General features: G+C 35.6%; 1 protein-coding gene across 5 annotated transcripts; it reads left to right on the plus strand.

Annotated features, from left to right (window-relative positions):
* The first annotated feature begins 1,237 nt into the window (after positions 1-1,237).
* On the plus strand, positions 1,238-24,288 carry SULT1B1 (sulfotransferase family 1B member 1). 5 transcript variants are annotated; one of them, XM_008506648.2, is made up of 9 exons: positions 1,238-1,341; positions 1,437-1,550; positions 7,588-7,771; positions 8,049-8,177; positions 13,302-13,399; positions 15,128-15,254; positions 15,891-15,985; positions 19,381-19,561; positions 22,570-24,288. In XM_008506648.2, the coding sequence occupies exons 3-9, from the start codon at positions 7,624-7,626 to the stop codon at positions 22,680-22,682; spliced, it is 891 nt and encodes a 296-aa protein (XP_008504870.2). In that variant the 5' UTR covers positions 1,238-1,341; positions 1,437-1,550; positions 7,588-7,623; the 3' UTR covers positions 22,683-24,288. The 5 variants fall into 5 exon arrangements, with proteins under 5 accessions (XP_008504870.2, XP_070468892.1, XP_070468893.1 ...); XM_070612791.1 differs by having other exon boundaries at positions 1,239-1,341; positions 7,591-7,771; XM_070612792.1 differs by having other exon boundaries at positions 1,244-1,345.
* Positions 24,289-25,812: the final 1,524 nt, after the last annotated feature.

Raw genomic sequence — 25,812 nt, forward strand, 5'->3', positions numbered from 1 at the left:
ACATCATTGTATTCCCAATTGGAAATATAATTTCCCCAGCTTTTGCTTTTGATGGTCCTCCACTGTGGGCGGGAGAATTGTCCTGACCCTGTGTCTTTGGAACATATCACTTGCTAGCATGAAGTTTGGCAGGAAGGGGAAGTGATTTGTGAGAGCCAATGGCTTTACGTGTTATCAAAATGGAAAAAAAAAACCAAAAAAACCTTTAGTTTACAGAGTCATCAAACCATACAAAAAATGAACAAACTAGCTTTGAGAAGACCTTAGACAAATCAGATGTTCCACATTCTCTGTCAAAGAGAGCCAGATGGGCATTAATATGACAGATCTCAATGCTCTCCAGATTTGTGTACCTGATGCACTGAGAAGGATTATGATTCCCAAGAACGGCAACAAAATACAACTATACCAGGTGCACATAAATGCCTTTTATCTGTGTTCTCTCTCTCAATTTTTCTACCCACCACACACACACACACACACACACACACACACACATACAAACCACTGGCTGGCAGAGAAAATTAGGAATCTGTAGGCAACATCTTTTAAAAACACAAATATGTTGTTTTTAAAATTTCCTTAAAAATCTGTAAATAAAATGGAGAGTCTAAAAGAATGTGCTAGTTTGTTTCTGGGCTTTATGACCTCCCCAGGCCTACATAGGTATAATCGCCAGGGCAAAGGCTTGGCAGTTATAACTGCATCTAAGTTTGAGACAAGTGCCCTTAGCAAAAAGATTGATGCTCACAACTAGAGCGTCAGAGAATCTTATAGGGTGGCTGAGGTAGTGGAGGTGGAGGTCAGAAGCATATATCTGGGCCAAAATTCCTTCCCCTTCACACACAAGCTTCTTGTTTATTCCTCTTCTTTGTATATGTGACTCAGAATACAAAAAACAAAAAGAGCTGAGAGATTATAGAAATGATTAGAGTGACAGAAAGCACCTGCATTCTGAAACCATTAGTTCTACCCTTTCTTTTCTGCTGCCAAAGTTATTATTTAATTTTTAGCGTATGCTTGCTCTTTCCATGATGTTGGGAACTCAAGTTTCTTCCAGATGAAAACACATGTACACACACACACACACACAAATGACTTTTCACCATGAGCAAAATTGTTAGATGACATTCTTATGAGTTGTAGAGAAGCAACGGTCTTCCATCCACTCGCCCTTCAGTTTCTTTTTCTGCGCATTTCTCTCAGACCGTTTGAAGGCTTATGGGAACCTTCAAATCTAGAGAATCTCTGACTTTGCTTCTTTCTGGCCTCCACCCTGATCCACTTCCTTCTCGGTGCTTCCTGGCTCTTCTAGCTGTTGAAACAGCAGGGTCTGACTCTGTGTGTGTGTAGTTTAGACTTTTTATATCTTTACTGCCTGTAAAGTCACTGATTATTAAATTCTGATCGTATCCTTGAACTTTTTTTTTCCCCAGAGACAGGAATGAGTCTCCCTGGCCTTTCCTGCCCTGCCCTTCCAGGAGTGCCACCAGCTCCCAGCAGTGCCACTGACTGAAACTGAAAACTGAAAAAGAGGATTAAATTGTGAGGTAAAATTTGCTTTTTTTGACTTTCTTTTCTTGAAGTTTTTACCTTGCATCTTCAGAGCATTGTGCTCCTTAAATGATTTCTGTTTTGAATACATTTGTAATTTGAATGTGTTTGCCTAATTCCAATTTTCCCACAGGAAACTCAGTGTTGTTTATGCTGTGCAGAATGTCTCAGGCTTTCAGTGATTTTTCTGGGTTCAATGGAACTCTTATGAAGCATGCCAGGATTTAAGATCTCTCATGAAACTGTAGACAGGAGGGAAAAATGAAACCATTTCAAGTCCTCACTTCTCTGCTCCCGTCTTCCCTCCACCCCTACACACACACCCCCACCATTATGACACACTTTATATAATATAGAATATGTGGTTTATGACATTTATTTCAGTAGCTGGTGTTTGATGTGGACGAAATAGAGCTGGACTTTGTGAGGGTGGGAGAAACGGAAAAAAACATTCTTTTCTCGCTAATAGAACCATTCAGTTTTAATATCAAATGACTCAGTTAGTTTCTCCTACAAAGGACATTGTTTTCCATTTTTCTCTTTTTTCCCACTAATTTTTTTAAGCCAATTTCGATAGTTTAATTTTCAGTCTATGGCTCTACTTAAATAGGAAGAGTAGTGGTGTCATGTAGATTATAGAATATAACCACATAAAATTGTTTGTTACTTTCTGGTAGGATTTAAAAGATTTTTATGAAATAATTTTTGTATTTTAAAGTAACTATCATTCATAAACCATCTTCCAGGGTCTGACTCAACAAGATTTGTTGTCTATGTCTTTCGGGCTGCTCCCCTGCACTCATGTCCACATATAATTCTGAACTCATCACCTTCTGTTGGTTATGATGAGGCAGTGCTAATTCAGAAGTAATATTCCTAGGTTCCTGAATTGGTTACACCCGCTTTCTTAGACGTGACTAGTATACATCGAGAATCAGCTACCTTATTTTCATCTTGTTACTCATATCCATCCTTCTCTGACAACATTTTTGCAGCATGAGGAGCTTGAGTTTTTTGTCAGAGGGAAGTTTGCTTTGTCAAAAGAAAATTTCCTCACGAACTGTGAACACCCTTATTTGAATGAGATCAGTGATAGACATTTTTTGACTCTGGTTTGGGCCCACTCACAGTAGATTTGCAGTATGACCAGGTGAGGAGAGCTGAGAAAATTGAATACTATTTCTGAGTTGCTGCTCACGTCTCGTGTGCCTTTGAGCAGACTCTCTGAAGCTCAGTTTCCTAATCTTACCTACAAAATGAAAGTAAGATTCATCGTCAGGGTAGGTATTGATTAGAGATAATATATATTAAGCACAATCAATACAATTTATTTTCTAGAAGACAATTCATTTTGATAAATCGTTTTTCTACATTCTATATTCTAGAGAATAGACTAAAAATGGTTATAAGTCATGCTTTCCAAGTTTTCCTGTGCATGCATGTTACTTGGGGATTTTATTAAACTATAGATTCTGATTCTGGATTGAGGCCTGAGATTCAGCATTTCCAACACTCTGGTGATGCCAATAGTACATGGTGCTTGTATATGGACTGTATTTGAATAGCAATTATGAATCAATTACATAAACATAAAACAATAGTACAAATTAAATTAAAATGAATAAATAAAAAAGTGGAAAAGGATGAGTTAAGACGTGAAGGGTGACCGTGAATGATGTTATAAATGTACAACATAATGTTAACCACCTATTATGTGGGGAATAAATTTGTCTATATACAAAAAGGGACTCTGTGTCTTCAATATTCATTTACTTTCCCATATTAATTTGTATCCATAATAAGAGTTGGTCAGTAGAGTTGTATTGCTACAAAATTTTACATTCTGGAGCCAAAGAACAAAAAGAGATCCTCATTTATTTTCCTCAATTAATTCAGAATATACAAGTGTTCAAATGAATTTGGGATTGATATTTACCTTTACATAATCTAGGAAGAAATAATTTGCTAGGAAATTACTAGAATAAAATGTTTTAAGGAAAACTATTTCATTTATTATGGGAACCTCAAGTCTAATATCTGAATATACTATGTGACTTCTGCTGTCACTCATTCCTTTATATACAAACTGGGAAATAACTCTAACCCCAAGATCTTCTAAGATTGTGGGTGGGAAATATAGGTCTCATCATTCATTCTTCCATTCAGTTCATTCAATAACAACTTCATTCCACGCACAATGCTTATAGACGCGATTTCACTTCTTTTCACTTCCTGCATCTGCTGAGTTCTTGACCAATCACTTTATTTGTTCAGGTCTTGAGGTTGCTGATGTATTCCATAGTATTTCGTGATGAAGAATTTCTTCTACTAGACCCTGCCCCTCCGCCAACAAGGGAATTCTAAGGCAACAAGATAGTTTACCAAAAATAGAGAATAACTGAGAAACACATAGATGGCAATAATTTAATACGGAATATTTAATATAAATTTCCTAAAATGCCATGGCGACTCGGCTCTCACTGGCATCCTTGCCGTAGGATCTTGCCCACTATAAACTTGTTCGTGTCTGCTCCATGCTGATCCTGCTCTTCCGTCAGTATACTCTTCTCTAGGCTCCTGAGGCCCTCAGCTCATTTACTCTATTAGCAGTAATGAAGATGCAAAATTCAAATTATTTTCCCTGTATTTCTAAAATAAGATGCCATATATTTTAAGACAAATCCCAGGTTTAATAATAACATTTGGAGAAACCAAAATATACTCTATTTTTGTGTGCATACCCATTAATTACAAGATACAAAAACATGACATATAATTCTTGTCTTACAATATAAAAGGAAGAAATGTTTGTTCATATTTCTCTCTTCTAGACATTTTTAGGGGTGGGTGAGTGGAGGAATTATCTCTAAAATATCAGACTATTACACCAACATGTTTTTCCTAATCAAAAGCATGCATGGTTCTATACAAATCAATTTTAGGTTACCAGTTTAAGCAGAAGCTGGCTTTTAAATTAGGGATTAATAACGCAAGTTACTGTTGAAAGCTTACTAAGTGCAATCACTGCTTAAAGCACCCTCAAGGGATTTTTCAGTCACCAAATTACTTACTAAATTTTTTTTTAAAAGATTTTATTTTTTTTCCTTTTTCTTCCCAAAGCCCCCCGGTACATAGTTGTATATTCTTCATTGTGGGTCCTTCTAGTTGTGGCATGTGCGACACAATGAGCAGTGCCATGTCCATGCCCAGGATTTGAACCAACAAAACACTGGGCTGCCTGCAGCAGAGTGCCCAAACCCAACCACTCAGCCACTGGGCCAGCCCCTACTTACTAAATTTTTGGCTGATGAAATCTGCATTTAGCAATCAATTTGCCAATCAGAGTTTGACAATCTTTGAGATCTAATTACAATTATTTTGCTAGAGGTAATACAATTTCATCCAAGATATTATGTGATTTAGGTTGTTATTAATTCAAATTCTGTTCATATGGTGGTATACATTATCTATTATTATTGAATGACAGATTCTCAGAAATAAATGGAACAATATATCATAAAGGAACCTATTACTTCTACATTCTATGTTTTCATCTATTTCTGGGATGTTTGCATTCTCTGTGTGTGGGAGGTGGGAATGTTGTAAAATTAGAAACACATTAGTAAGAGCAAGGCTAGAGTTTCACTTACAAAGTTCAGTGGAGATTAAGTGGAAAAAATAAATAATGAATAGCTCTCTTTGATGGTCAACTTTCTAGGCCAACTTGATTGAGCTACGGAGAGCCCAGATACTTGGTCAAACATTATTCTAAGTGTGGAAGTGAGTGTATTTCTGGATAAGATTAATTTTTGAATCAATAGACTGAGTAAAGCAGATTGCCTTCCCTAATGTGGATGGACCTCATCCAATCAGTTGAAGGCCTGAATGGAACAAAAAGAACAACAAGGCTGACTCTCTTGGGAGTAAGAGGAAAACCCTCCTGCCTGACTGTCTTTGAACTCAGATATTGATTTTTTTCCTGCGTTTGCAATTGAACTGAAATATTGGTTCTTCCTGGGTCTGAGGACTACTGGCCTTGAGATTAGGACCACATCATTGGCTTTCCTAGGTCTGCCGCCTGCCAACTACAGATCTTGTGACTTGGTTTGCCTCTATAATCGTGTGAGCCAATTCCTTATAATAAATTCTCTCTCTCGTTCTCTCTCTCTCTATATAGGTTCTGTTTCTCTGGAGAATCCTAATGTAGTCTCTCAGGAACAAAAATATTTTGAATAGCTTAGAAGACTAATGGAATTCCAATTCAGAGTTGGTATTATTATAATTAGAATAGTTATTAATCAAATAGTATACAAAGTAATTTCTATGGTATATATACACATGAAGAGATTTATCATATATAACTGTCTCATGTGATTTTAAAGGCAAGCAAGTCCCATGATCTGCAGGATGAGTTGACAAGCTGGTGACCCAGGATAGCTGATGATTTAGTTCCACTCTGAGTTTGAAGGCCTAAGAACCAGGAGAGCTGATGGTATAGCTCCAGTTCAAAAGCTTCCAGGCTCCAAATCCAGGAAAAGTTGATGTTTTAGTTCCAGTCTGAAGGCAGGAAGAAGCTGATGTCACAGCTCGAAGGCCATCAGAAAGGAAGCATTCTCTTTTACTTAGGAGATGGGCAGATTTCTGGTCTATGAAGGCCTTCAAACAATCAAATGGGGCCCACCCACAGCAGGGAGGGCAATCTGCTTTACTTAGTACTTCAATTTACATGTTAATCTCATCTAAAAACGCTGTCACAGAAACACTCAGAATAATGTTTGACCAAATATCTAGGCACTTCTTGCTCTAAGAAATTTGACACATAAAATTAACCATCATAGCTTCTAAGCAAGACAGAGTAACAGAAACTAGATTTACCCTTTTGCATGAAACAACCGAAATGAATGACATTGGATAGGAAACAAACAAATTGAGCCCTATGATTTTCCCAACTCATTTCCTTGAGAAAATTCCCCGGCCATGGCTCAGGGAGGAAAAACCCAGGCACAAGACCAGACATCCAATAAAAAAAATCAGGCATGCAAACAAGCAAAAGAAGAAATCCATAATGAAAAGAAAAATTGTTCAATTGAAACAACCTAGAACTGACATAAATGTTAGAATTAGCAAATAAAGACATTAAAAGAGTCATTATTACTGTATTCAATATGCTTGAAAAGTTGAGAGTTTTAATCTCTAGAAGATCATTTTGGCAATAATTCCCAAAATGATCTTCTAGAGTTGAAAACTACAATGTCTGAGATAAAAATACATTGGATGGGATTAACATCAGATTACATATTGTGGAAGAAAACATTAGTGAACATGAATACTTAGCAATAGATGTTATCCAAAATAAAACACACAAAGATTTAAAAAAATGAATAGAGTGTCAGTAAGCTGTGGACAACTTCATGTGTCCTGGAGTCCCAGAAGGAAGAAGAAGAAACAGAAAAAATATTTAAAGAAATAATGACTATAAACCCACAATTCCAAGAAGCTCAATAAACTTGCCACACACACACAGACACATGCACTAACCCATAGAGATAACCACATCAAGTTACATGATAATTCAATTGCTCCAAACTAGTGATAAAGAAAAATAAATCTCAGAAGCAGGCAGAGAAAATGGAGGCATTATGTACAAAAGAACACAGGTAAGAAAGACAACAGATTTCTTATAAGGAAAAATGAGATACAACTGAAATGTAAAGATGAGTGATAGATTTATTTTGCCTTGGGTCTAGAAATTTTTTAGCATATCTCTGTGAAAAGTAATTTTTAATTCAAACTAAGGTGTGCAGTTCCATTTCTTCCCAACGCTTCCACTAAAGACCTTTGTTCTGCTTGTCACTGAGCCAGTTGCTGCTGTTGCAGTCTACAGCTTTATATCCACAAAAATGCCCTTTGTATTTAGATCAGTGTATTAAAGGTCAGTTTTACTTTGTGTCAAGTTGCAGTATTTTCAGAATAACATTAGTTACTCAGCTTCTGATTTTTATCCTCTCTATTTCTCTATGATTTGATTGTCAGTAGATATTCTAAGTATTTGCACAACCTGGTACAAAAATGACTTCCCTAAAAGACATCCTGAGAAAAAACCTGAAGATGGTCCATGGTTATCCCATGGTCTACGCTTTTGCAAACAGCTGGGAAAAGGTTGAACAGTTCCACAGCAGACCAGATGACATCGTGATAGCCACTTACCCCAAATCAGGTGAGTTTTGTGGCCTGACAAATGCAGGTCTGACTTCAACCTTCATTTCCTGAAAATCAACTTCTCTATAAAATTATCATCCAAAATAAAATTAGTATTCCTATCAGTGAACCTAGCCATCTACTTTGAGTTTATTAAGATAGGTATTTGGGGCATAGAAAGGGAAACTGCAGAATTAAATTTCTAATGGAATTTATTAAGATGATAGGCTTACACCAGGTACTTTTTTCCCTCAGATGTAGGTGATGGTTATAAAAAATGTTTCCTTTTGCCACAGGTACCACTTGGGTTAGTGAAATTGTGGACATGGTTCTAAATGATGGAGATGTTGAAAAGTGTGAGCGAGATTTTATAACTGTTAAAGTTCCAATGTTGGAAATGGCTCTCCCTGAACTAGGAACCTCAGGTAATCTTAAACCACCTAGGAATTATAATTTTGTTATATTATTTATGTAGCTTACTAATTATGGTATTCGTGATTTCCATTCAAAGAAAATGGAGTAGATTTGGTGATATAAAATGAAAATTTGCAAGCAGTACCATAACTCAGGACAACAGAGAAAATGTGGTTTAGTTCACTGCATATCTGAGTATGGTAACCAAAGATGAAAGAGTTTTGTTGTAGAAAATAACTAAAAATTTGGTTGACCGCACAAAAAGTGCTCCTTATCTTTTATTGACTTTTATTGTGTAGAATTTGGCAGATTAGAGCAATAAGTTCCTAATTTAGGACATTTCTGTAGTTAAATAAGTAAAGAAATACCAATACCTCTTAGAACATAAAATTTATTATTAATACAATTCAGTTTTTACTCCAAAAATATTTACTGAGTGCTTCTAAAGAATTATGTACTGTGCTATGGCCTAGATAGAAAGTAATTAGTAAATTATACGCCCTATCCCCAAGGAGCTCGAAGTAATATTGTGACATTAAATAAGTAAATAAGGGGGGCGGCCCCATGGCTGAGAGGTTAAGACCACCAGTCTGCATCGTGGGTGCAGACCTGCACACTGTTCATCAGGCCATGCTGTGGTAACATCCCACGTAGAAGAACTAGGATGGCCTACAACTAGGATATACAACTATGTACTGGGGCACTGGGGAGAAAGAGAAAAAGAAAAAAACGGAGGAAGATCGGCAACAGATGTTAGCACAGGGCCAATCTTAAAAAAAAAAAAGTAAATAAACTAACAATAAGTGGACGTTATTAGTCTTACATATGCAAAGAATGGGGCTCTATGAAAGAGAAAAACAAGAAAGTTTGCTTTAGATTGGATATTTAAGGATATTGTAGAGACCTGGAAATGGCCACCCCAAGATATGTCTCTTTGGCTGGCCTCAGGATTATTTGAGGCTGATTGCTTTTGATAAACTGGGACAGGGAAGGAGGCTCTGAGGAAAGGAACCTGCCCTTTGTTAGGACACTTACATTTGTAAAGTAAATCTCTGTCTGTAAAAGGTGCCTCCCTCTCTGTACCAGGAAGAAGAAAGGAGATGACCTTCTCTCTAGAAACTCTTGATCTGTGCCAAAGGCAAGGACTTAAATCTGCATTTTATTGTACTTGTCTGGTAACCTCCTATAACTGACTTCCCTCTCCCTCCCAATGTTGGCATTTCTTTAAGGATTAAGCATCTTTCCTTAGGCTAGGAACTGATTGCTGCGCTCACCTGTGACCCCTCAGTTCAAGACAATAGACTTGCCTCCTGCTACGCCCACTGAGACAGCAGACCACTACCTGCTGTGTCCATCAAGTGCTGTGCTGACAGGGCAATCTTGTGACTATTGTGGGAAGGATATTTCAATCATATGTGAAACACCCTGTTTGGGGGTATATAACCACTCTGTGCACCCCACTTCTTTGGCGCCCTTTCTTCCTTTGGGAAGAAATGCCCCGGGCCATGGTTCCTCATAAAGTTTTACTTAATTTTTTCTTGCTATTCTTTCTCATGTGAATTTAATTTGTTCTTCGGCCAGACGAACCCACATTTGGGAAGAGGAAATGTCTTCCTCCCCTACAATATCTACTATGAATTGAGATCTAAAATTGTGCACACAGTTGGGAAAGTGTATTTCTGGAAGGTGAAGTATTTGGTATGAAGACCTAGATGCTGAAAAGAACCTGATGTAGTCCATGGACTAAAAAACAACAACTACCACCACCAAGAACAACAGCAATAAAAAATGGAAAAGTGAAGTGCAGATCAGTTGGAGTCTAGACAGTGACAGATCGTGTAGGGCTTGCAATTCTTAAGAAATACTCAATGAGCTACAAGAGAATCTGAAGAGCATGATGTTCTGTAGGCAGGTGAGAAGGGTTCAAGAAGTGAAGTCTGGCTCTCAAATGCTGCTGGAAACCTGAGAAAAGATGACAGAAGTGTTGTGGTGAATGTGTATATCGATTTAAAGAGTAGAATCCAAATTCTGTCTCTTAATGGAGCTAGTTGCTTCCACAGGCAGAGAAGGACCAACTGGGAGGATGTCATTCCTTCTGTGTGGTTACCTGAAGTCAGAGAGCAAATGCTAAAGCTTGGAACTAAAGGACTATTCTGGGACAAGCAACCAAAATGAGTGCAAGAGTGAATTATGGTTGCAGAACCATAGAAAAGTATGAAACGAGAAAGTGATAGAATTAAAGTAATCAGGGTCAAGGAGTCAGGGATTACTGATGGGAGACAAAGGTTGAGGGTGGGGATTGAGGCTGTGTAGCATCACCAGAGTGTGTAGGTGAGGTTCAGCAGGTAAAGGAGGGTAAACCAGCGTTCAAATTTACTCTGAGCCTGAATGTGGATACTTGCAATGTTATTACATACTCCCCATATTCATACTTTTGCATGAGAATGGTTCATTTAAAGGAACTCACATGGCAAAACAATTACAAGACAGAAGACATTGAGAAACCTTTCAATGAAGTTGAGGGAGAAAAGAGGAACCACAGATCTGGGAAAAACTTTATAAGAGAGCCAGATATAAAAGTTCATGTCATGAGCATTGAGGAATAGTGAGTTGTGGAAGATTATGTTTCTCATTCCCACATGCTAGTGTCGATGAAAATAATCCATAACCAATCTATAAATGAAAATTTGGGTGAGTTTATTCTGAACTTAAATCTTAGGATTATAACCCAGGAGAGTCTTTCCACAAAGTAACAGAGCACTCCAAAGAAGTGGGGGTACACAGGGTGGTGATATACCCTCAAAGAGGGTGTTTCGCATGTGATTGGAATGTCCCTCCCACAATAGTCACAAGATTGCCCTGTCGGCACAGCACTTGATGGACACAGCAGGTAGTGGGTCTGCTATCTTGGTGGGCGTAGCAGGAGGCAAGTCTATTGTCTCAAGCTGGGCAGTCACAGGTGAGCACAGCAATCAGTTTCTAGCCTAAGGAAAGATGCTCAATCCTTAAGGAGATGCCAACTGTTGGGAAGGGGAGGGAAGTTGCACCTTTATCTCAAGGGCCTTTGCTCTTGCCATAGGGAATCTCTAAAGCACATATACAATGCACGCTGAATGGCCTCAGTCAGGCCCTTTTGGAAAGACAAGGTCAGGCTGAATTAGGTTTACACCAAATGGCTTCCTCATATATTCCAATACATCCTATTACTTGCCATTTTTATTTGTCACTAGGTAAAGTTGTTGTAGCTTCCAGGCCAGTAGAAGCATGATGAAATATCTGGTGGAATTTTAAATATGTAGAATTAATGCTTCTGATAAAATTCAGGATACCCAATTAAATTGAAATTCAGATAAGTTGTTGTTTTATTTAGCATAAGTACTTCCCAAATATTGCATGAGAGATATTTACACTAAAAGGATTCTGTTGTTTATCTGAAATTCAAATTTAACTGGGATACTTACATCTATATTTCCTAAGTTTGCCAACCCTATCTGTACTGATATTAAGTTCTTCTTAATACAGCATGTGCTATGCATTGTTCTCCACAGAATAACCATTGGTGAACTGAATAAATGACATTCCTGCACTTATAGAATCCCCATTCTAGTGTGTGTGTTTGGGGATGGGGTTGGGGAAGAGGCATGGGAACTGACAATAAACAAACAAATAAGTAAATAGACTAGTAAACAAAAATAAGTGTTATGTAGAACATTTAAAAAGATGTTTTACTAGAGAGAGACTGAGTGGCTTCTTAGCACATGTCATAAATTATTCTAAACAGTTGAAGCATAAAATTTCTTTGAATGAGTGAGTCAGCTACAATTTTGTGCAGGTGTGCCTTCATATGCAAAAAGTGGGAAGATAATGTAGGATTAACACGTAATCTGGAAGTCAGACTGGATATAAGTATATCGTGAAAAAATGCGTGAGACTTTTAGATTTATTGGATGTGAAACCTGAAGGAGAAGACAACAATAATTGAGATTTTAAGGGTTGGAGACTAAAGGAGATGACACCGTTAAAGATATATCTGGGATGAGATAAAAGCCACTGGTCCGTTAAAAGAATAGTAAGTTAAAAGGGTTAGCCCAGGGGCCGGCCCCGTGGCCGAGTGGATAAGTTCACGCACTCTGCTTTGTGGGTTCAGATCCTGGGCATGGACATGACACGGCTCATCAAGCCATGCTGAGGCGGCATCCCACATGCCACAATGAGAAGGACCCACAACTAAAAATACACAACTGTGTACCAGGGGGGCTTTGGGGAGAAAAAGGAAAAATAAAATCTTAAAAAAAATAAAGGGGTCTAGCCCATCTCTCCCTAGTCTATGTCAAAAATTCTTTGAGTACGCTTTTACCCCGAAAGTGCCTTCAGATTGGCCAAGTCACTTATCTAGTGAGATCCAGGCCACTGGGATCTTCCTAATTCTGAACGTAGAAAATAAATGGAAACTTTCTGCCTCAGGACAGGTCATATATCTCTCATTCAAAGACTTAATTTCTATCCAAGTCCTACCATGTATTAGTTGTATGACTTTGGAGAGTTCAGCTAACACCTAAAGATTGCACAACATTTTCATTTTGCATATATATATATATATATATATATTACACATATATACGATACATAAAGTAAATAATGAAAATGCAGATACTATAGCCGATGCTATGCAAAAATAACCTCATCCACACTATAATAGCTGATGCAAAACAATAGCCCATGTGAGGATTACTAATTATCCCTATCTCTTTAACACTCAGAAAACGTTTTTATAATCATTTATAATAATGCACAGCTATGATGAAACTCCAAATTGCTAAGGTTGGTACTATTCCTTCCTGTTTTGGAGGTGGAGAAAGTAAAGCATAGAGATTGGCATACTTTCAAATGTCTCGAGATGAGGAAGTGATAGACATAGAATCTGAACCTTAGGAGGCTATCCTCAGAATGTAGGCCTTTAATGATTACACAATATTGCCTCTTTGAATCAAAATAAGTCATGCCTGTGATTGGCTCAAAATTTAGCAGCCTTATAAACTGCTCAAAAATATTTTGAAAAGTTGGTTGAGAAAATCAGGAAATGAAGGCTCTGTAAAGACTTTAATATCTCTAAACACCAAATTAAATTTTCCCAGGTATAGAACAATTAGAGAAGAATCCATCACCCCGCCTCGTGAAGACACATCTACCAATTGATCTCCTTCCTAAGTCTTTCTGGGAGAACAACTGCAAGGTATATTCTAGGCTGCAAGTCAATTTTCTAATGTTTCCCGACCCCTTTATTCAGTCACATAGTAAGTAATTGCTCAAATGTTTCATTTACTTGTTACCATGAGAACTAAGCTACATAAGAAAGTATTTCAACTAAACATATATATATTTTAGTCTAAACCTACATACTCAAATTTTCCATATTTACGTAGCAATAGGCTCCTTATCTCAGCACAATATTGTTACTTTCATTCCCAGGTGTCCCTAACATTCTTTCATTCTTTGAAAACTCAACATAAGGATGTCGGTTCTTATTTGATTGTTTGGTAAAATTCTCCAGTGAGACATTTGTGCTTGGATATTTGATTTTGGAAACTTTTAAATATGAAATTCAATTTGTTCAATAAATATGGTGATAATCAAATTATCTATTTCATCTTAGCTGACTTTTACTAGCTTGTGATGTGTGAGGAATCCCAAGTTGTTGAATTTTGTAATGAAAAGGTTTTTATAATATTCCCTTCTTATTTTTTCTTTTAACAAACTTTTTTTACAGAAATTTTATTTATTTTTAGGGCAATTTTAGGTTCACAGCAAAATAGAGAGGAGAGTGAAGAGATTTCCCGTATATCCTTGCCTCTACACGTGCATAGAACCCCCATTATTAACATTTCCCACCAGAGTGGTATATTTGTTACAACCGATGAACCTACACTAACACATCGTCATCCAAAGTCCATAATTTTTATGAGTTCATTCTTTGTGTTGTGTATTCTATGGATTTGGACAAATGTATGATGACATATATATACAATTATAGTATCATGTAGTGTAGTTTCACTACCCTAAAATTCCTCTATACTCTACTTATTCATCCCTCTTTCCTCCCAACACTGGTAACAACTAATCTTTTTCTTGCCTCCAAAGGTTTGTGTTTCCCAGAATATCATATAGTAGAATCATACAGCCTTTTCAAACTGTATTCTTTCACTTAGTAATATGCATTTAAGGTTCTTCCATGTCTCTTCATAGCTGGATAGCTCATTTCTTTTTAGTGCTGAATAGTATTCCGTTGTCTAGAAGTACCACAGTTTATTCATCCATTCGTCTACTGAAGGACATCTTGCTTGCTTCCAAGTTTTGGCAATCACGAATAAAGCTGCTATAAACATCCATTTGCAAGTTTTTGGGTAAACTTTATTTTTCAGCTTCTTTGTGTAAATACCAAGTAGTGTAATTGCTAGATCGTACGGCAAGAGTATGTTTAGTTTTCTTAAGAAATTGTTAAAGTTTCTTCCAAAGAGCTGTACCATTTTGCATTCCCTCCAACAATGAATGAGGATTTCTGTTGCTCCACATCCTCACGAGGATTTGATATTGTCAGTGTTCTGAATTTTAATCATTCTAATAAATTGTTTTAATTTGCATTTCCCTGATGACATATGATATGGAGCATCTTTTCATACTCTTATTATTCGTGTAATAATTGCAAGATTTCTCATGATACCACCTGTTTTTTTCTTGATATTAGTTTTTTGTGTCTTCTCTCTTTTATTTTGTCACTTGCTAGGTGATTATCAATCTTATTGATTTTTTAAAAAGAGATGTTTTTTGTTTCATTAATTTTCTCTAATGTTTTCCTATTTTTTAATTTCATAGATTTCAAATATGTTGTTTTACTTGCCTGTATGTTAATTTTTTTCTTAAATACAATATTATCCATTTAATTTTCTTCCTCCTGCCCCTGCAGATGATTTATCTGGCTCGAAATGCCAAGGACGTTGCTGTCTCATATTACCATTTTGACTTAATGAATAATATGGAACCTTTTCCTGGCACTTGGGGAGAATATCTGGAGAGATTCTTGACTGGAAAGGGTAGGTAGGCCTTGGCTTAAAATTAATAAGTAATTATTTTATTATTAATAATATTATTAACTGTAACTAGTATGACTTTTTCCTTTCAAAACACTTATTTTTCCAAGTCAGTAACAAGTACATTAAAATTCTATTAAAAATTACATCAAATAAATCTAATATTTTACTATGACATACAATATACAAACTTGGTATTAAACACTGGCTTAATAAAAATATTCTCAAGTTTATTTCATTTGCTAGAAATCCATTCTCGGTTCCTGCTCACAATAGAAATTAACTTGCTCAAATCATTAGTTACATCTATTATATATATATTTATGGTACTCAGATAAATAATTGATATGATTACTTCATAAAAGCATAATTTCCTTCTGTGTGAGGCTAAGTATAACGTATTGGAGGTCAATGTATTTTCATTTGAAATTCTTCCTTTGTACTTTATATATTTTTTTTCTAATCTGATTTTTTGTATATCAATAATGGCTGATTTTATTTTTTTAATTGGCCTTATATTCTCAGTTCCCTTGGTTACTAAAACATTTCCCAAAATGTTTTTACCATTTGACATATTGTTCAGAAGCAAATCTTTAATTTGATGAATGCTATGGAAATAGACTCTTTCTCTGGTTTTAGTGGCCTATGGTTCCTGGTTTAATCATGTTAAGAGCTGGTGGAAGAAAAAGGAAGAACATCCAATACTTTTCTTGCACTATGAAGATCTGAAAGAGGTAAAATGGTAGAAATTCATTCTGGATAATTCCTCTACTACATTCTGGGGTAAAAGGATTAGTATATACTTATATATTAATATATATTTTTCAGCTTAATCTATGGAGTCCAAAATGGTATGATTGCTTTACCTATTCTCCATGCCCTCTTACTCAAATCTTGCTAAGATCATTAATGACTTTCTAATTGTGAAATCAACCACATTTTTATTCCTCTTATCATTTTTAACCATTGTGTTTATTTTGAGCACCTTTTCCTTTTGAAATTCTTTCCTACTTTTAACAGATTATCACACTCTCATGATTTTCCTGTGGATCTCCATCTATCTTTTGGTCATTCTTCTTTTTGAGCTGTTTGCTGTATTTCGATGATTACATCCATACCCACTGTTGCTGAAACTATTTATGTGCTGATGACTCCCAAAAAACTGCATTTTAACTTCTACCCTGAATTCAAACCCATGCTTTTATTAAAATGACCCTCAAATTTAACATGTTCAAAACTAAACTCATCTTGCTTTCCTTTCTCCAACATGTAACCCTTTTCTTCTTTTATTCTCTCTTTCAGTTAATGATATTATTTGTCCATTTGAAAGCAAATTATTCTCATTGGCCTCCATATAGTGGATATGGTTCTACTGTATCCTGAACATTCCACTGGTTCACATGCTGTACCTATTATATCTTTCAAATGTGTCCCCCAACTTTACTTTCTTACTATCTTCCTCTTGGTTCAGGGACTCATATAAGTGTTCATCTAGTCTCTTGTATGAACTACTATTAGGTCAAATACTACTGCAAAGTTCCAGGCCTATTCTGGGGCTATTCTACTTAAATTAGCCAAATTCACTCACACACATGCACACACACGCACACACACACACAGGGAACTATGTGGAAACCATGTTCCTCTAGTTGTAAAAGCCTGAGCATGCAAATGAAGATAATTTTAGGCTTTCAGATTCATAATAGAAGGTACAATATCTATTGTTGTTGTAATTGCATCTGCAGTACCTAGTATAGTACCCACCAAGTAAATAGGGCCTCAATGATTACCTGTTGTATGAATAATTCATCGCTTGAATGAATGAGTGAGCAGTAATAACAAACACTTTAGTTTTGCGTGACAGAAATCAATCCCACTTTGCATAACAGAAATCATGCCCCATGTAAACTCTCCCTTGCTCCAAGCATTGCTGAGAGCCCCCCCCCCCAGAGCATTTCTCACATCTTATCAAAAAGAGAGTTTTCCTGCTCTGCCCAGGCTCCCACCTTCCATCACACTTGTTTGCAGCCTATAAGAATCTGCTGTTTAAACCCTACCATTGCACCTTTACGCAGGACTTGAGGCAGTTAACGTCAAGTTGCTGGCAATACATGGTTACAAAACTGAATTTTATAAAAGCGCTTTTAAAAAGTGGTCATATTCCTTGAGCGTTTAATTAGCTAGAGTTAAATTAAGAATTCTTCATAAGAGAAAAATTTGTCCTTCTGTACCAAGTGTCTCTCTTTACTTCATGGACACCAGGATAGCATTCATTAGTGTTATCAAAAGAGCAATTTTAGCTTCTGAATATAGTCTCTTTTCCCCATAGGATGGGAAAATACATCTCCTTGGCTAGACTAGTATCCAAATTCTGAGTCACACACCATGCTGTCCCCCATGTGACACTCTCGTGTCAACCATTTCTCTCCGCATGCATCTAAACTGTTTTATTCAAATCAACTCATTCATATTGATTTACAGTCTGGCCTAATCAGCTTTATAAGCATATCTAGATATTTTGAATTCCACTCAAACACTCTACATACATCATATTTAGTAGATAATGTTTTTCTCCTGTCATACAGTCATTTTTAGACAATGTTTTATAATGAGGTTTAATATAACAACTATAGAACAAAATTATAATTATATATCAAGAAAAAAATTCAGAGAGAAGTTTAATTTACATCAGGTTTATGAGTATCTCCATAAATTCTCTGTCAGTGAGGTGAAAGAGAAATATAGCACAAGAAGAGTCAATAGGAGCCAGCACTCTCTGCTTTAACTTCTGCTGGTCTTTAAACTAAAATCATCATTGATACTTTGGCAGTGGCCATATTATTCTCTAAACACTTTGAATCCCTAACAGAAATTACTATTTGCCTGTCCATCTATGCTCTTTCCTAGTACCACTACTAACTTTTCTTTTGGCCTTTTCTCCACTATCATCATTTCTGACCTTTTACTCATTCTAACCACTAACACCCCTTAGGTAGCATTGTCATTCTTCTCTCACAGATGTCTTCTCATGGAGGCCTTCCCTTATAGGGAATTCTTTGCCAAAACATACACACATGTGTACATGTACACACATACAGCTAATAAGACACATTCTTAAATGCTGTTTCTTCTCTACTGCATAACAGGTAACAGTCCTAACCCTTCACCAGGACATCCAAGGATGTTCTCAATTTTATCTCAATTCATCTTCCTACTTTTATAGTCTCTCTCACTCTTATGAACAACTCAAACCTACTCCAACCACTTTGCTTTTTCTCTCCCTTGAACACACCATGACACCTTATACCTCCAAGAATTTTAACTATTTTCTCTACTTGAAATTCACTTCTCAACATCTCAGCACCCCACATCTTTCTGACTTATCAAATTCTGACTTATCTTTTTCAAATCACTTAGATATTACCTCCTCAAATCTCTGTAGACATATCCATGCAGATTTTAGTTTAGCTTCCTAAAAATTTCCAATATCAAGTTTATGTCATTGGAATCTTTAAAATGATCCATTCCTCAGATTTTTTTTTATCCTCCATGGTTAATGAATAATTTAGGTCTTGATATCTTTGCAACTTCATTGGAGTTTATTTTTAATTATTTATATGCAACCAAGGTCTAATCAGTATTTATAGAGGCAAATATACTTGAAGTTGTTTATTATTACTTTTACTTTTTTAAATATTATTAAACACAAGAAAGAAATTTTGATTAAGAACAGGAAAATAAAGTCAGGAAGAATACAAAGATACTAGGTGCCTAAAACATTCACAGTTCAAATCTGATCACAAATTGAGCTTAAAATAGCTGTTGTGATTTTTTTCTCTAAATATTGTTACTATTTAGCTCGAAGCTTGTTCTTATTGTACTTTGAATGTAAACTAAAAATGCAAGATTTAGAATAAACAAAATATTTCCATTGTATTTTTGCTCAACATAAATTATTGATTTTTTATGATTGAATTTTGAAAAAAATTAGCAGACCCAACCAAATATGAATTCAATATTCAGAATCAACATTTAAGAAAACAAATTATAAATATTATAGTTTTTCTCATTATGTTAATAATTTACTTGTTTACCATTTTCTTGGATATATCTCTTTACCCACTGATAGAATCCAAAGCAGGAAATCAAGAAGATTGTTAGATTTCTAGAGAAGAACCTGAATGATGACATTTTGGATAAGATTGTCCACCACACCTCATTTGAAAGGATGAAGGATAATCCTCTGGTGAATTATACACATCTACCAAGTGCAGTGATGGATCACAGCAAATCCTCTTTTATGCGCAAAGGTGAATATTTTGCTGAGTTTAATTTCCCTTTTTCATTTTTTATAAATTACTCTGAAATGATGATTAGTTTTGTGATCTCTACCAAGTTACTTAGCCAGTTTTGGCATCAAGTTTTTCATCTGTAAAATAAGGACACTAAAAATGCCTGTGGCAAAAAGTTACTGTATTAGATTAGAAATTATTAAAGGAAATAATGCATGTAAACCTGTCATCAGAATACTTTGAGAATTTGATACATATTTCTTCTGCTATTTACTACTCTGATAAATGGGAGTGGTTTTGTTGATTCTGGTGTGAGTTATTCCAAATTTGTTGTTCCTAAATCTTAAATCTTTGTCTAAATTGGCATAGACCTCTTTCTCCTCGTCAGTGATAAACTAATGTCACTCAGTATAATACTATCTTCTTTAAAGACCCTGTATCCTTTAGAAAACAGCAGTCACTTTGTTAAGAAGCATTCACCAAGAAAAAGGGCATTATTTTCACCCTATGGGAAGTTTTTGCTTCCTAAAAATACTGTCTGAATTATAGGCAGTGTGGAATCTAAATTTAAATTAGAAAGATGATAATATAGGAATATGACATTCACTGGTGAAATACAACTTTATTCCGCTGAAGTAAATCCTGTGTGTTTTGTGTAAAAACGTTTTGTTAATGATAAAAATAATACATTTAACAAATTAAACAAATTTAAGAAGCTATCCATGTAATAATGCCACCCCCTATTTTTAATGTTCTTTATTGAATTGGAGAGAAAGAGGTAGAATTTCAATTGGTGTGCTAGGAAGTAAACATAATCTTGGGAATGTATTGTACATATGAACACGTGGATGAAAATTCTCGATTTTGGCAGTTATATTTTTTTCTAAAACATGTTTCTCCATAACTTATTAAAATAGCAAATGGTCTCAGTGTTTTCAAATTATGTTTTTTAAAATTTTCAGAAACAACCTCCATTACAAGAGGGCAAAACAAATTTTTTATTGTAAATGGTGCATTGTAAGATTGAACAAAGATGAATACACACACACACACACACACACTCTCCTGGTGGAAGAATCAGGGGAAAAATATCTCCTGCATTAAACAAGGCAAATTCTCCTTATGCCAGATCATTGGATGTAATCTTTTATCCCCAGTCATATGAAAATTGATACCATCCCATGATATCTCATTAGGGCATAGAGATAGAGAAGATAAGCTCACTATCTGGATTCTACGGTTTCACCAACTACAACAGAAAAGACTGTATGCTGGTCTAATAAGAAGAACAGTCTTGCATCCCTCTGGAAGTCATAAAGAACAGATTCTTTATGGTCAGATTGAACTAGGGTTTTTCCAGGCTATGCCACTCCCTGAAACCATGATTTTGAACACATTAATTAATCTGCCAAAGTTTTGGTTACATCACTGACAATATGAAGAAAGTAATAACACCTATGACCCAAGCTTTTGGGGAAGATTATGGAAACTGATATGTAAGTGTTTGGAATATTTTTCTGACCATAAATAATACATACAAAAACAGCAAGTCCTATTAGTCTAAACAGTTCAAGATTTATCTATCCATTTCTTCATTTGTGCATCCAGTAAACATTTAAAGAATACCCATTCATTCATTTATCCACACATAGGAAAGCTCTTCATGAACACGTATATGTGGCACATATTCTCTGGAACAGGCAGGGATGAATGACACATGCGCCTGCCTTAAGAAGCTTAGTATGTAATGCAATAGGCATGCATGTGAATGGATGCTGAAGAGGACTCACAATGAAGTGTGGACAAAGGTCCAGGCACAGTCAGTCTTGAAGGATGCTATGTTGGATAAATCAATGTCATAATTTAGTAATACAATAGTAAAGGTAGTAGAGAAAGGACAGATGACATTCAATGTTTGTACCAATTTTCAATTGCAACAAAACAGAAAAATCTGGACATTGGACAACATTGAGTTTATCAAAAACTTTTATACTTCCCTTACTTTTGTGAAGCGAATGTGTTTGTGTATATTATATAATTTATACTCAAAATAGAAGATCATTTGAATAGTTTATATATAACTCTTTATTGTTAATATCTGTGTCCTCTGTTTTAAATGACATCTTTACAGATATATTATCTCAAATATACCCTACCCCCACATACATTCCAAAGAGCTTTTGCCATCTGGTGAACACAGAGCAAAGTATAATAACCAGGGAAGCAACCTTGTCTATGGGGAGGTTTTCATTAAAAGGATTGGAAATATTCATCAACACATCATGGGCTAATATAGCTTGCAGTTCAATAGCATATATTTAAAATTTCATAAACAGAAAAAGTATGTGGTTTTCTCCAAGCATATTGGCAGTCCATTAAGAATTTATTTTTCGAATAAGTATTTATAAACATCCAAGTATAAGAGGTTAAATGTAAATTTATCACCCAAAAGTTTTACTTTGGTAAAGATGATTCAGTCATGTTATATGTTTGATTTTAATGCTATTCTTCTTCTCTGAAATGCAAATAAAGTATAAGTCTAGTAAACTCAGGAAAAAACAATTATCCTCCAAATATCACACTATCCTTATTTATAAAATCTGGGAAATCAGCTTTCTATTTCTGGTTTGGCTGTGCTGATAACCAGCCCTGTACAGTTTCCAGAACTAACTCATGAGACAAAATATTCCCTGTCCACTGATCCAGTGTCCAGTAGTAACCCCACAAGCCAGGACAATTAGTAACACTAAAGGAATCTCCTTCAGGAAACTATTGTACCAGCCCATAAACTTAGATAAGAAAATTAGCCCTTCTCAGAATCTATCTTTAAAAGTGAGACTCTGTTCAGTTATAAGCCACCTGCCTAAATGGAAAGAATTACCAATAAGACAATTGCTATTTTAAATTTTTCAAATACAAAGCTAACTCTTTAACTCTTCTAAACCTTTCTATTTGTATACATTAGCGTTTCCTTCATAATGGAAACGTTTTATTCTTTCAGCTGTTTTCTTATTTGCTATTTTTAGGGATTGCAGGTGACTGGAAGAATTACTTCACAGTGGCCCAAAATGAGAAATTTGATGCCATTTATAAGAAGGAAATGTCTGGAATTGCACTTCAGTTCCGCATGGAGATTTAAAGGACGGGAGCTGCAAATCTGAAGAAAGAAGAGCTCACCTGTAATTTTTTGAAACAGGGACAGATATGACTTGGGCAATCAAATGGATTTATAAAGGAGAGAATCTGCTTTTAAAGCTTTGATTTTTCAATGTCATTAACTTAGTTCTCAGTTTTGCTCCAGACCAAGCTTCTAAATTCCCTAAAGTTAGGGCCAATTGCTACCTTTTTTGTAGATTATTTCTGCCTTTTCCTAGACTAATGCTGATGAGAGAGAAAGTATTTATTCTACTCAGTCTCCATATATTATGACTTAAGATTGAGTTCCCCTCCCTATTAACATGGCCTAAAAAATACTGTTCTCACACTGACAATATATTTCCTAACTCTGCCCCAGTTTCCATTTTCTGAAAACTTGACCCAGGACACTCTGTTCCACTGCTGTCTCCTGGGTTTTATGTTGTTCCCTGAGTCATAGCCCATCTTCTTGAAGCGTTTCTACTTGGATAACATTGTTCATGTTCCAGATCATTTGGTTCAGTTTTTAGAAACGCTGTTTCTATGCCTAATTTCGAAAGTATCCAAATTTCTTATTGCTGAAAATATAGTTTCTGAGTCTCCAAAGGTGAAAGGTCTACATTAGTCTCCCTCCAGCTCTTCCCTGGGAATGGGAACTCTGCTCTGAGAGCCTGGACTAAGGGCTGGAACCTGTTTCCTGTGAAGTCCTTCCAGATCTCAACAGCCTCTTCTGAACTTCAGAGAATCACCTATTGCCATGCTCTGGTCACCATTTGGGAATTTCAATTACTTCATCCTGTGTCTGAACAGATTTGGATCCCCTAACAGCACCTAGAATACCCCAGATAAGATCATAGCTGCTGCTAAGATTTCCCAATCTGGTGCCTAAGGGAGACTCTCTAGGCTCAATCTCCACTATGCCCTCTAGACCCAAGGTCCCTTCTATCTACTGTTCTGCACGTATGCTTATCAACAGGCTCTTTGCAAAATGTTTCCTTGGAACATTTATTTCTCAACTCCAGCTTTGCCTTAGATGTAATTGTTTATATCTCCATGTGCAGACTTTTGCTTGCAGATCATATTGGCATGTGCCAAATTACATACCAAGCCCAAGTTCTCAAACTCAAGGTTTGTTAGCATGTCCTGGGCCCATACTTGTTCTGGAAAGGAGATCTGCCATATTATAGACCCCTTCAGCCATAACTGAGATAGCTACGATAATTTGATTACAATATTTTGCCTTCTCAGATGAATATCTATCAGCCTTTGCAGCTGGAATAGCTCCTCAAGCCTGTAACATCTCTCTTCCCCAACACCAGCGGGGGATTGATCTAATGCCAACAGCAAATCTCCTAGCAGTGGTATATCCATGATCCTGGAGATAGTTATTTTCAGAGGTTTATTATAAAATGTATTATACATTATTTGAGCACATGAAACTTGTGTCTATGTTCCTTAGAAAATGTTCAGTAATAGATAATCTTGAGCACCTAGGGGTATTATGAACTAGTTCCAGCTTTCTAGAATATTCTTGGCAACAAGGAAGTAAAGCCGATCATATATCTATTTGCTTTATTATCTTTATTAATAATAAATTAATGTGGTATGGACTTCTGATACTATGGTCTATTTTTTAAAGAAATTAAATATCTCTGAGCTAGTCTTTAATCTGTGTAATAGATTGGTTGCACTAACTGCCTTCACTAGCTGCATGAAATAATTTCACTTTCTCTAGTTTTCCTTTGTGGGAATAAATCTCTGTAACTGGACTTTATTCAAAAAATTTGAGTAAGTTGTAACTATGCCCCAAATATTTTTCTAGGTACTTGAGAAAAAAAAAGTAGAATTTAGATTTTCCTTTACCTTTCTTACAAGTTGCTACCTCGTATCCATTCTTTATTCTCTGATTCACTGTGGTTCACTCTCTCATCAGCTCACATTTCATACCACACTGTAGCAGTCCTACTAGAATTCCAGATTCAGAAGTACCTGATATCCTTTGAAATCACTCAGAAAACTGCCACAAAATTTTTCCTAAAACAATGATTTTATCATTATTTCTCCTATTCAACAATCATCAGTATAATTTTCAAAAAAAAAAGTTAGAGTAATCTCATTCTATTTTTCTCTAACCAAAGCATGTGATATAAAGAAAGTGTCAGCAAGTATTTGGCACTGACGTGATTACTCCCTCATCCATGGCACCTCAATAATCACACTTCAAATATAAATAAATAAATATTTGGAATTGTAACAACCCACTTCTAAATAACACAGGAGTCAAAGACGTCTCAAGAAAAATTCATTTCACACTAAATGAAAATGAAAATACCACATCAAAATTTGTGAGATGCAGTGAAAGCAGTGCTTAGAGGGAAATCTATAGCAATAAATGTATATATGCATAGAAGTAAGATCTGAAATCAATAATTGAAGTTTCCAACTTAGGAAAAGAAATAAAGGGCAAATTAAAGAGAAAATAAGCAGAAGAAAAGAAATAATAAAAATTAGTGTTGTTAAAATTCCAAATATTTGAAGATTTTGCAGCTTGCTTGTTGATTTCTAGTTTAGCTTCACTGTCATCTAAAAACACACTTTGTTTAACTTCTGGTCTTTAAAAAGTATTCAGATCTGTTTCCTGCCTCAGAGTGAAATCTATTTTGGGGAATACTCCATGTGAATTTGAGAAGAATATTTATTCTGTTCTTCCTGGATGAAGTAGTCTGTAACTGTGGATTACATCAAGTTGATTGACAATGCTCTTCATGTCAACTATATTCTTATTAATTTTTTGCCTACTTGATCTATCAGTTACTGATAGGAGGGTATTAAAGTCTGTGAGTCTAATAAATTTGCCTACATCTCTTTGAAATTCTGTAGATTTTTGCATCAAGAATTTTGATGTTCTATTGCTAGATGTATATCTGTTTAGGATTGTTATATCTTCTTGGGAAATTGATCCTTTTATCATTATGAAATGATCCCCCTTACCCTGATAATTTTTCTTGTTCTTAAAAGTGTTTTGTCTGAAATTAATACAGTTACTCTAGTTTTCTTTTTATTAGTGTTAAAATGGTATATCCTTCTCCATGCATTTTCTTTTAACTTTTCAGGGTCTTTATGTTTAAATGTGT

The sequence above is a fragment of the Equus przewalskii genome, chromosome 3 (genome assembly GCF_037783145.1).
Source record: "Equus przewalskii isolate Varuska chromosome 3, EquPr2, whole genome shotgun sequence".
Taxonomy (NCBI): Eukaryota; Metazoa; Chordata; class Mammalia; order Perissodactyla; family Equidae; genus Equus; species Equus przewalskii.

Excerpts from the sequence above, each read along its gene's own strand:
- SULT1B1 (XM_008506648.2), top strand. The coding sequence starts at position 7,624 with ATGACTTCCCTAAAAGACATCCTGAGAAAAAACCTGAAGATGGTCCAT. Across the intron at positions 8,178-13,301 it reads CCCTGAACTAGGAACCTCAG|GTATAGAACAATTAGAGAAG; the intron begins GTAATCTTAAAC and ends AAATTTTCCCAG. Across the intron at positions 19,562-22,569 it reads ATCCTCTTTTATGCGCAAAG|GGATTGCAGGTGACTGGAAG; the intron begins GTGAATATTTTG and ends TGCTATTTTTAG.